Source organism: Salvelinus namaycush, chromosome 28 (genome assembly GCF_016432855.1).
Source record: "Salvelinus namaycush isolate Seneca chromosome 28, SaNama_1.0, whole genome shotgun sequence".
NCBI classification, from domain to species: domain Eukaryota; kingdom Metazoa; phylum Chordata; class Actinopteri; order Salmoniformes; family Salmonidae; genus Salvelinus; species Salvelinus namaycush.
This window is the reverse complement of record NC_052334.1, coordinates 45,881,461-45,894,465: the sequence shown is the minus strand read 5'-3', so window position 1 is coordinate 45,894,465 and position 13,005 is coordinate 45,881,461. Positions and strand designations below refer to the sequence as shown.

Sequence of the window (13,005 nt, the reverse complement as noted above, 5' to 3'; positions counted from 1 at the left end):
CAACAAGCTTACTTGACACGTCAAAGTGTTATTTGACATATCTTTTTTGACACGCAAAGACCCAAACGGCGTTCCATAAAAATCCTGGTTGAGAATAAAACAACAGAACAAATAAACAACGAAACAGCACAGCAAGTAAGTGAAAGAAATAGGTTTTGATTATGTTTTAGTGGTAATGGGGACATACGTAAATGCCAACAAAATAACTTTTTGGTCTGTGTGTAACCTTTATTTAACTATGCAAGTCAGTTAAGAACAAATTCTTATTTATTTACAATGACGGCCAAACCCGGACAACGCTGGGCCAATTGTGCGCCGCCCTATGGGTACTCCCAATCCCGTCCGGATGTGATACAGCCTGGATTCAAACCAGGGACTGTGGTGACGCCTCATGCAGTGCCTTAGACCGCTGCGTCCGTGTGTATGTTAACTATTTAACTGTACTAGAATGCTTAAGGCCCCTAACATTTTAAATATCGGTTATCGGTATCGGGTGTTTTGGCAAGGAAAATATTGGGTATCGGACAAAAATGTAATATCGGTACATCACTATTAACCACTTACTTTCAGATCCAGACACAACAAAGTAACTAAACATAAGATACGTTGGTATTAGGCTGGTAAAGAGTTGCCTGATATTACAAATACAACAATGTGGACCACTGCAGCCTCACAGCCTAGCGACTGCACAATTACATGCTTTTAGATAAGTACACAATAGCCAACACCATTAACACAATCAAGGGTTATTATGAACGCTATACAACACATCTACAGATGTTAACAGGAAGGTCGTGTATTTGACAAATGACCTTAGCTAGTGCCTAATGTTGCACAGAGAGGCCTGAAATGGTGAGGTGAGAGAAGTAGTGACCCAGAGGAGTGCTAGGGCTTGATCAGGCCTGTGCACATTTAAGGACAGAAGCACTCAAGGGACAAAACAAGGCCTGCTTTTTCTCACACTCTCTAACTCAGATGGTGTTTACCTAATTGCCTAATTGTGAGTTGAGTAAAATATGATGATAAAAAACAGTATTCCAAACCTCAGGACACACATCTAAGCACTAAAACATGATCAAATATAAATGCTACTTTGCCCCTTAGGGCCACCATGGTGTTTCAGTGGTGTTTAAATGGAAAACTTTCATTGGCAGTCAACAGCAATGCATACAGCTTAAGCTTTACATGATTGGTGATGATTAACAGCTTACACATCTGAATAGTGATTTCCAGAACATCACCTCCCTATTTTAGCCCTACAATGCCACCCAGAGAGGTGTTGCCAATTCCATCAGCCTCACATTGCCAGCAGCACCATCATGCAATAGATCACCCTGATTCCACCCCTCCCTCTATCACCTACTCTACTTACTGAGGGTGATCTTCGCAGAAGTGCACCTTCTGATAGTGGCTGGTGACATCTCTGGAGTAAGAATAATCGTGAGACCCTCTCTGCTGTTCTTACAATGTCTTTAGCAAGCTATTACTGTATGCAGTATACGTACTAACTATGGCTTCTAGTCAGGCAGCTGGCCAGACTACTGGAATAGCATTAGCCACGAGTCGGGTGATCCAACATGTGATCCAACATGGGACCCCAGTAGCATGTATAAAGCAGGAGAATGCCTGCGACTGCGTTCCCTGGACCGAAGAAGCACCTTGGGTTTGCTTGAGGAGCCCTATAGCTCAGCTCACCTCCAACGTGGCCCACTCCGGTCACCTCAAAGGTTCCCCCAAAAAAGGAGAGTGCCATGTGAGATTTGGCGGTCTAAGACAATTTGGCTCCATGGGTATTTTAGCCAGGCTGTGCACCAATAGGAAGGCTAGGGGACGGAATGGAGCCGTCACCGAACTTCCCCTCCCAACAGCATATAAGTAGCAGCCTGTAACAGGAGAGGCACATGTGCTATTTGTTAAGTATGGGTAGAGTCAGGCAGGCTTCATATAAAGACCTCACTACATTTCTGTTGTCATAAACTAGACAGAACCATACATCTCCTCTAACTACAGGTCTTTACATTGATGTGTGCAAGTGTCTTTCCTGGCGTGATAGTGTTAATAGTTGTAATGGTTAGTTTGGATAGTGTTGCATTAGGCATGTATTATTGTCACAACTGTCTACAATCGGCCCTCATACTTTATGCTTAAATGACCAATGACCAGGCTACTGAACATATCTAAGTCTGGCAGCCTGGGCCCTAGCCTGGGTTGTGTTCAGTAGGGAAAAACATTTTGAAACTAAGTGAAATGGGGATGTACTATTTGAACTTGTCCAATAAGGCCTTTTAAATAATTTTCCGTTGCATAACATTTTTAAACGTTTTGCTACAATGTGCCCTACTGAACACGACATAGGTCACTGAGTTTATAGTCTAGCAGGATTCTATGGTTTGTTTTGTATTACCAATTTCCCACACACAGCTGAAAAATTTCACCCTGAGCCATAGAGATATACTAGTTATGGCTCTGTTTTCACCTTAGAGCTTGATATCCAGCAGAGGGAGGTAGAACGGCGGCAGGTAGCCTCATGGTTAGAGTGTTGGGCCAGTAACCAAAAGGTTGCTAGATCAAATCCCCGAGCTGCCAAGGTAAAAATATGTCGTTCTGCCCCTGAACAAGGCAGTTAACCCACTGTTCCTAGGCTGTCATTGTAAATAAGAATTTGTTCTTAAATGACTTGCCTAGTTAAAAAAGAAAGAAAAAATAACTCAGTTGAGATCAACCCAGCAACCAGACTGACTAGCACCTACAGCCCTAATGTCATTGGCTGAACCAAGTGTAAACTGAAATGGTTGAAATCCTTTCTGAAAATAGATTATATCTATAAGATATATTATATTTTATATCTTATACCTGGTCATTTAAGATATATTATATCTTACAACAACCTAAACATGTTCAACAAAATATTTTGTTGATCTAACAATCCTGGGATGATAGTGGAGTTAAACTGGCCACAAATGACTGGATAAAAAGATTTGCATTTTGTGTTGAGTACAACTGACAATTAACATTCATCAGTTTCAGCTACAGCCTGGCTAAACCCTTTGACTGTGACATAAACAGACTGACATGCAGATTACTGACACACTGGAAAGGGTCCCACCTCCGTCTTGCGAGCTGAGCACATTGAGGGCAAACATCATGGCGGTGGAGAAGGTGGTGGCCTCCTCCTTGCTGGCGAAGTTGAGACCGTACACCTGCCTGGCATCACGCCACTGGTGGAAGGTGGGTGTGGCCTGATTATACTTCAGCCCCTTTACTATGGAGTAGTTGATCACTACCTGAGAGAGAGACAGCCAAGTACTCATCATTCATTCATTACTTGTCAAATACTATTGTCAGCTTAGATCAGTGTACAAGATTGAATCCCATCAATAGTGCCATAGAGATTACTGGTACATTTCAAAAACATTGTTTGCTTTTTTATTTTTATCACAGTGCTGAATTTGAAAGAGATTACATAAGAGATGGACTCTATCTCTATTATTATCCTTAAGCCAGTGTGTTTGATGAAGATGAATAGGCTTGCAGTGTGACATGTCTTCCCCCATATCTACGTCACATATGTTGGTCCATAGAAATGACTAGAACAGACAAATTCACCATAGAAATGTGTGTGTGTGTGTGTGTGTACCTGCTGGTCCTGTAGTTTGACCCCGACCACGCGGAAGGTGTTGTTGGCCGTGTTGTGGTAGATGTTGATGCGGCTGAAGCCCTGCTGTCCCGGCTTGATTGGCACCCACTTCTTACTGGCGTCATCGTACACCATGACCGAGGCGCGGGCTTGGCAGATACTCTGTTCACTGTGGAGGAGGAAGACACAAGGGTTAGAGGTCAACAACAGAGACATAGGGTTAATGTAAAAAAAAAAAAAAAAAATCCTCAATTTCAACGTTTTACTCTGGTTCCTTGAAAGTTTCCCTGGGAGGTTTTATTAACGCTATGGGAACAGAAATGATGGGTTATTTGGAGGTTTTTGTATAACTTCCTTAAATCTTTCACTGAATGTTTCAATAATACTTTTAATAACACTGCTAGCTTATTTTGGGTTCACGTTTTTGAACTCCAAGCACAGATAGGCATTAATCATGCAAACACGTTTCTTTTTTATTGTGACACGGCATCAGTGAGAATCAAACCTATTATCTTATGTTCTCTGTCTATGGAATTAGTCCACTGGGCCACCAGGATGGAACTACCATGCCATGTTTTTTACACATACAAAGCTGTTCATTTTAATTGGTGAGAACCAAATGCTGAGAACGGAATGTATATGTTTTTATGTTTCTTTGTTGTTTAAACCTCTTTTTTCGCCCCAATTTCGTGATATCCAATTACAATCTTGTCTCATCGCTGTAACCCCCCAACCACCTCAGGAGAGGCGAAGGTCGAATCGTGCGTCCTCCGAAACATGACCCGTCTAACCGCGCTTCTTAACGCCTGCCCGCTTAACCTGGACGACGTTGACGACAACAAGTCAGTCTGCAGGCACCCAGCCCGCCATAAGTAGTCGCTAGAGCACGATGAGCCAAGTAAAGCCCCCCTGGGCCAAACCCTCCCCTAACCCGGGTGTGCGCCCCCTTATGGGACTTAAGTCACAGCCGGTTGTGACACAGCCTGGAATTGAACCCGTGTCTGTAGTGATGCCTCAAGCACTCCGATGCAGTGCCTTAGACTGCTGCACCACTCGGGAGGCGTATGGAAAGTTTTCTTATCGTTCTCAAAACAATTTAAGAACTTTCAGTAGAACCACGAGGAACGTTTTGCTTTCCCACAGGATACGTTTTTCTTCACGTTCTCTGGACTATTTGAGAACATTCCCAATGTCAAACCAGTTAGAACATTTTCCTAGAACATTTCCAAAATTGAAATGAAATGTAACCATGTTTGAACTGCTCTGACACGTTCTGTAATGAAATACCAGGAATAAAAGCTTCTTAAATATGCTGAGGATGTTCCAAAGCCAAGCAGCTATCCCAGAAAGTTGTGGGAAGGTTGTATTCAAAATAACCATAGGACAACCATGCTCTCACCAAGCTCTAAGAAATGCTTGCAGTGCCAGGGTTGTGGGTTCGATTCCCACGGGGGACCAATACGAAAAAGTATGCACTCACTACTGTAAGTCGCTCTGGATAAGAGTGTCTGCTAAATGACTAAAATGTAATGGTTCTCGGAACATGTGCTAGTTGGGATATGTCAGAATGTTTGGAGACATGGGCGGAAGGGTGTGCGTTGCTGATCTTGAAACCCTGATCAGGAAAACTCTGATTTAAGAGTGTGAATAACAATATGGGGTGATATTCCTGACAGCATGACAGGGTATTGATGTTTCACACATAGAGCTCTAAAAGGTGAGATTGGCTGATGCCCTCAGGGGACTGTGAAGTGACAAAAAGTTTTAAAATGTTCACCTTGAATACCAAAGGGACAGCGAAGCTCTGCTATTTGTGCTAACTGCTTTAAATAATTATCTTACTCAGTTATTTCAGGCGACCCAACATTCTTAGTCTTTATTGTACAGACTGGCAAATTAGCACTGCATTCACAGCTGTCATTTCAAGACACCAATTCTTAAAGGAAATATTTTGCAAAGTCGGTGCCTCAACATAGAAAGCCTTTTCGATATCCAAAATAAAGTATTTAAAATATCGCAGCTAAATCAAGATTCCACCACAGAGACAGACAATGGGTCATCTGACTCTAAGGCCCCTAGGACATCACTAGCGTTCAAATGCCGGCATGTGGCCTTCCTCTGTGATCTCCTTCCTCCCTAGGAGGTGAAGAACATGGAGACTGACACTTCAGCCATGTCTCAGCACAGCGAATGGGTGAGGCAGTATGAGTGCAGGATTCAGAACCTCTTGTAGCAACATCTACTACCGTTTTCACACTATTGTGTCATCCCGACCCGAACAGCTCAGATAGTTTGTTTTCACACTGTCCGTTCCAGCAACTATGGCAGATGTGTAATCAGGCCAGCGCAATACACTACAACAATATTAGATGGTCAGGCTCTGAAAGAATGTCGCAGGACAGGGACTGACAGCTGTCCCTCCTTGATTACCAACACATCCTCACTACTCTTCAGTATCAACCATAACACAACCATCAGACAGTCATCACACAACCAGTCACCATGACTTTCCTTGCAAGTGCTTTTCAAATTAAATTGAAGCGCAGCGTGGTAATCAATCAATTACAGATCATCTAAAAATCCAATCATTGCACAGTAATTACGTCCTTGAGGAGACATTGAACATGCAATCGGATATAGCAAGTTTTGGTTTACCCTTTATGCGACATCTCAGCCAGTTAGCGCAGCAGACAACAGTGCCGTGCTTCATTTGAGGTTTTGAGTGAGGTTTAGTTTGACACAGTAGGTGTAATAATATCTCAGCAAAAGAAGCAAAGGCTAACAGCTAATAACTAAAGGCTAACAGCAATAATGGAGGTTTGAGAGCATCTTCATTTACCACATTCAAAATAGGGAAGTCTTGGGCTCAATTGATTCAATAACTCAATCAATATGGGATCAATATGGGATCATTCAAATAAATCCAAAATAAGCAAAACCTTATAGAAAACAGGCTTATGCCTCTCTGGTATCCTGGCAACCACAGGTAGACCCCAACATGTTTTAGACTCAACTGTGGGCATAGTTCACCAGTCATCTTCCTCAGTCAAGTAGGACTTAGCAATGGAGGATATCCCGAGTCTACACATGATGGATTTCCTTACTCAAAGCTTTCAAAGACATTACTGGGACTTAGAATATATCTTTATGGTCTATCTGGTTCTAAATTGAGTTGGGCTCAATCTAACCACATAACAGGCGCTTCTACCACAGTACAGAGACCACCCATGTCCATGAGGAGATACTCAGTTCTTTAGTGTCTGACAGATCCCCTTACAAAAACAAGCCCTATTTCTGGAGTCATCTGGGGTCGAGGGTCACAGCCTTCTCTGTGAAGCATTGGTTTCAGTACCCTACCAGGCTAAGTCAGAAATAAAGCATAGCGCCGTCAATTTGTCTGACTGACATTGCTCAATCATCGCATGTGATGCAACTTAAAGCTTAACGACTGTAGGCTCCTCGAATGTCACTGGGGCCGAGCTCCCTGCCATCCAGGACCTCTTACCAGGCGGTGTCAGAGGAAGGCCCCAACAATTGTCAGACTCCAGCCACCCAAGTCATAGACTTTTCTCTCTGCTACCGCACGACAAGCGGTACCGGAGCGTCCAAGTCTGGGACCAAAAGGCTCCTGAACAGCTTCGACCCACAAGCCATAAGACTGCTGAACAGGTAATCAAATACCTACCCAGACTTTTTTTTTGCACTGACTCTATGCGCACACACACTGCTGCTACATTGACACTCCAACTCACACACACACACACACACACACACACACACACACACACACACACACACACACACACACACACACACACACACACACACACACACACACACACACACACACACACACACACACACACACACACATATTGACGCCACACACACACATACACACACACGCTGCTGCTACTCTGTTTATTATCTATCCTGATTGCTTAGTGACTTTTACCCCTATCTACATGTTGATATTACCTCAATCACCTCAACTACCTCGTAACCCCAGCACATTAAATCGGTACCAGTACTCCTTGTATAGCCTCGTTATTGTTATTTTATTGCATTTAAAAATAAAAAAATGGGGGTGCAAATGTTACGTTTTTCGTATTTTTTATTTATTTATTTGATGTAGGCTAGTCACTCTCAATTCAGATTCCTGTCTTCTACCACAGACTTACACCACTACAGAAGATAGTGCTTTTGTAACCACATTACAGCTATGAATACACAGCTATGAATATAATTTTGGGTTATGACCACTCTTAATGAGGATACTTGCTGTACAACAACCACACGTGTCACGCCCTGATCTGTTTCACCTGTCCTTGTGCTCGTTTCCACCCCCTCCAGGTGTCGCCCATCTTCCCCACTTATCCTCTGGGTATTTATACCTGTGTTTTCTGTCTGTCTGTGCTAGTTCGTCTTGTTTGCCAAGCTTACCAGTGCTTGTTCCTGTCAGCTCCTGTCTTTCGCCAGCCTCGCTTCTTCTCGTCCTCTTGGTTTTTGACCCTTGCCTGTCCTGACCCTGTACCCACCCGCCCGACCACTCTGCCTGTCCCTGAGCTTGCCTGCCGTCCTGTACCTTTGCTCCTACTCTGGATTATCGACCCCTGCCTGCCTTGACCTGTCGTTTGCCTGCACCGGTTACAATAAACATTGTTAGTTCACAACATCTGCACTTGGGTCTTACCTTGCTTCCTGGTAACATCCTTTACTCTACACTGACTGGTTTGTGGTTAGAGAATGCTAATATTAGCACTTGGTGGTAGTGGCTGTGTATACAAACACCAACATCTTCCTGATCCAAGACCGGTTCTCGTAGGTCGCATACTGCACTGCACCTCCAAATCATAAACAGTATACAACGAGCTCAAAGTATTGGGACAGTGACACATTTTTGGTTTGTTTTGTCTCTGTACTCCAGCACTTTGGATTTGAAATGATACAATGGCTATGAGGTTAAGGTGCAGACTGTCTTCCATCCAGTTTCTTCCATATCGGGTGAACCGTTTAGAAATTATAGCACTTTTTGTACATAGTTCTCCCATTCTAGGGGACCAAAAGTATTGGGACAAATTCACTTGTGTATTAAAGTAGTAAAAAGTTAAGTATTTGGTCCCACATTCATAGCACACACCAACTACATCAAGCTTGTGTGTTGGATGCATTTGCTGTTTGTTTTGGTTGTGTTTCAGATTATTTTGTGCCCAATAGAAATTAATAAAAAATAATGTATTGTGTCATTTTGGAGTCACTTTTATTGTAAATAAAAATGAAGGAAAAAGGAAACCGCACACTGCTCTTGATAGTATCACCGATATTTAATAAGCTTACGTATCGGCCCCACGGCCTTCGTCAGAGCTTGTAAAGAGCTTGTAAATAAAAATAGAATATGTTTCTAAACACTTCTTCATTAATGTGGATGCTACCATGATTACGGATAATCCTGAATGAATCGTGAATAATGATGAGTGAGAAAGTTACAGATGCAGAAATATCATGGTTGCATCCACATTAATGTAGAAGTTAAGTGAGGATGTAAGTGGCGACTGTGGCTCTCCTTGTCAGTCACTATGGGCTTAAACCCTGTCGGTCTTCCTTATACTCAAGACTACACCTTTAAAAAAAGGATAAGCACTTTTCATGTCCAAGTCATGAATAAAAGTCAAAATTAGAGGTCGACTGATTAATCGGAATGGCCGATTAATTAGGGCCGATTTCAAGTTTTCATAACAAATCGGAAATCTTTTTTTTTTTTACACCTTTATTTAACTAGGCAAGTCAGTTAAGAACACATTCTTATTTTCAATGACGGCCTAGGAACGGTGGGTTAACTGCCTTGTTCAGGGGCAGAATGACTTTTTACCTTGTCAGCTCGGGGATTCGTTTTTGCAACCTTCCGGTTACTAGTCCAACACTCTAATCACCTGCCTTACATTGCACTCCACGAGGAGCCTGCATGGCAGGCTGACTACCTGTTACGCGAGGGCAGCAAGAAGCTGTAAGTTGTAAGTTGCTAGCTAGCATTAAACTTATCTTATAAAAAAACAATCAATCTTAACATAATCACTAGTTAACTACACATGGTTGATGATATTACTAGTTTATCTAGCGTGTCCTGCGTTGCATATAATCGATGCAGTGCCTGTTAATTTCTCAGCGAATCACAGCCTACTTCGCCAAACGGGTGATGATTTAGCACTGTCGTTGCACCAAACCTAACCATAAACATCAATGCCTTTCTTTAAAATCAATACACAAGTATATATTTTTAAACCTGCAAATTGAGTTAATATTGCCTGCTAACATGAATTTCTTATAATTAGGGTGCAAGCAGTCAGTTCCGTGCAAGCAGTCAGGGTATATGCAGCAGTTTGGGCCGCCTGGCTCGTTGCGAACTGTGTGAAGTCCATTTATTCCTAACAAAGACCGTAATTAATTTGCCAGAATTGTACATAATTATGACATAACATTGAACGTTGTACAATGTAACAGCAATATTTAGACTTAGGGATGCCACCCGTTAGATAAAATACGTAACGGTTCCGTATTTCACTGAAAGAATAAACGTTTTGTTTTCGAAATGATAGTTTCCGGATTCGACCATATCAATGACCAAAGGCTCGTATTTCTGTGTGTTATTATGTTATAATTAAGTCTATGATTTGATATTTGATAGAGCAGTCTGACTGAACGATGGTAGGCAGCAGCAGGCTCGTAAGCATTCATTCAAACAGCACTTTCGTGCGTTTGCCAGCAGCTCTTCGCTGTGCTTCAAACATTGAGCTGTTTATGACTTCAAGCCTTTCAACTCCCGAGATTAGGCTGGTGTAACCGATGTGAAATGGATAGCTAGTTAGCGGGGTGCGCGCTAATAGCGTTTCAATCGGTGACGTCACTCGCTCTGAGACTTGGAGTAGTTGTTCCCCTTGCTCTGCAAGGGCCGTGGCTTTTGTGGAGCGATGGGTAACGATGCTTCGAGGGTGGCTGTTGTCGATGTGTTCCTAGTTCGAGCCCAGGTAGGGGCGAGGGGGACGGAAGCTATACTGTTACACTGGCAATACTAAAGTATTGCTAAGAGCATCCAATAGTCAAAGGTATATGAAATACAAATGGTATAAATAGATAGAAAATAGAGAGAAATAGTCCTGTAATTCCTATAATAACTACAACCTAAAACTTCGTACCTGGGAATATTGAAGACTCATGTTAAAAGGAACCACCAGCTTTCATATGTTCTCATGTTCTGAGCAAGGAACTTAAACGTTAGCTTTTTTACATGGCACATATTGCACTTTTACTTTCTTCTCCAACACTTTGTTTTTGCATTATTTAAACCAAATAGAACATGTTTCATTATTTATTTGAGGCTAAATTGATTTTATTGATGTATTATATTAAGATAAAAGAAAAGTGTTCATTCAGTATAGTTGTAATTGTCATTATTACAAATACATTTTTAAAAAATCGTCCGATTAATTGGTATCGGCCTTTTTTGGCCCCCCAATAATCGGTATCGGCGTTGAAAAATCATAAATCGGTCGACCTCTAGTCAAAATATTGATAAAAAACACAAATGAACAGAATTATCAGGGGAACAAAACAGACAATAATATGGGGTCTTTGTTTCTAAACATCCCTGAATAATTAAATGGACATTGACAGGCTATGTGTGTGTAATATCTATAGGAGACTTGTGACTTATTTCGTTTTAAGGAACATCCATTCGATATAACACTCAAAACAATATAGCCAGTCAATAACAATGTAGTTAAATACAATTAAAATCACCCCTGTACCTGTGTAAGTGTATAGGCCTATCCCACTGAGCAAAACGTACTTTCAACCAGTTTTGCTGTTGAAATGACATCTTTACAACCAGTTTTGCTTACTGGGATTGGACAGGAGTGCTCAGACACATCACTATCATAATACGGTATTTGCTTTTTCTTTGGGGATACCTTGAAAGAGCTATTACACAGAGGTAGTACAACATCCATTACGATGGCTTATAAGGACCTTGAGGCAGAAGTTGTGATAATGCTAGCCTCCAGACATGCTCTAGCTAGACGAGTGGGAGTGAGATGCTGGATGGAGGCTTCTGCTACATTGAGTGCTTAACCATGTCAAATAAGCCTCATGGGTGAGCTGGATAAAGGAGGCCACCATGTTTCTAGCCTTTGGAATTAAGCAACCTCTGCCCCTACACACTCACACACACACACACATTAAGCAAGCCTCTGCTGTACATACACGCACATACACAGGGTCTTTCATGTAACATGGATGTTGGGTTTCGGTGTAATGTACTGTATGTACCCCATCCATTAGCTGAGTACTTTCTGGTAGTACAGTTCTGGGATGTATTCACTAGGAAGCAAACGGAAGCAAACGGCAGAAACAGGGATGTACTAACCTGAACTTGTCCAATAAGAAACGCTATTTTTCGTTGCAAAACGTTTTTACTACAGTGTGCACACTCTTGGTTTACCGGCTTTGTCCAGGAATACTCAAATTGGGGATGGGTTAAATGAATAGTAAGGTAAGGGGCAGCGTTTTTTCTAAAAGCAGGATGCCGGTTTGGCACAGAAGTTGTTGGCCTAATTTCCCCATCGTGACCAATAAATAACATTTTGCCTGGGAACAATTTCAGGCTTTCCATGGGAACCCTGGAGGCAGAGGGGGCATCAAGCGGTGAGAGGACAACAACCCTAGGTGGTGACCAGCCAGCCAGTGGGCAAACACTTTGTTGCCAGGCAGGGTAATTGTTTAATGCTGCTGGTTCAGTGGAACGTACCCGAACAGACCCAAATAATAGAACACGACACGGCATCACTCTCTCTGTCTGCTGCATCATGTGAGCTACAGTATTTGATTGGTAAGGCCTTTCTCTCTCACTCCCTGTTTACTGGGCAACAATGCTATGTCTGCTAGTCTGCTAATTGTAGTTCACATTTCAGTCACATCAAGTGCAAAGCCAAAAATAAAGTACGAGACCTGTAATGAAAAATGTGTAAGGCAGATTAAGAAATCCCACAGATGCCTCCAAATGTAAGGCTGATGATAGAAAAAATTAAGATCCAGGGACACTGACTTCAGTATTAGACTTCAAGGTTTAATTAGAGACTATCCAGCCTAAAGGGGAGAAATAAAATACAAAGAATAAAAGCAGAGATCGTGCACCTGCAGTGGCACTAAAATCTAAGCTGGAGATCTCCCAGCAACCCCTGCTCCATACTTCAGAGCCAGAGTCTACGCTGTCAAAATAAGAGTCTCTCAATACAGGTCCCACACATGCATGCTGTGGAGTGCAGCATTGTCTCTCGTCTTACACAGACAGGTAGACTCATCCTCAGGTGTAGTAG

The 13,005-nt window shown here is 42.3% G+C and overlaps 1 protein-coding gene across 1 annotated transcript in view; it reads right to left on the bottom strand.

The window, feature by feature from the left end:
• The window catches only part of evla (Enah/Vasp-like a), a 69,835-nt gene that overhangs the window by 37,812 nt on the left and 19,018 nt on the right, over positions 1-13,005 (bottom strand). The window contains exons 2-3 of the mRNA XM_038967683.1: positions 3,638-3,806; positions 3,107-3,284 (exon numbers count right to left, since the gene is read on the bottom strand). Of these exons, the coding sequence (XP_038823611.1) occupies positions 3,107-3,284; positions 3,638-3,806 (347 nt within the window). The remainder of the gene's footprint in view (positions 1-3,106; positions 3,285-3,637; positions 3,807-13,005) is intronic.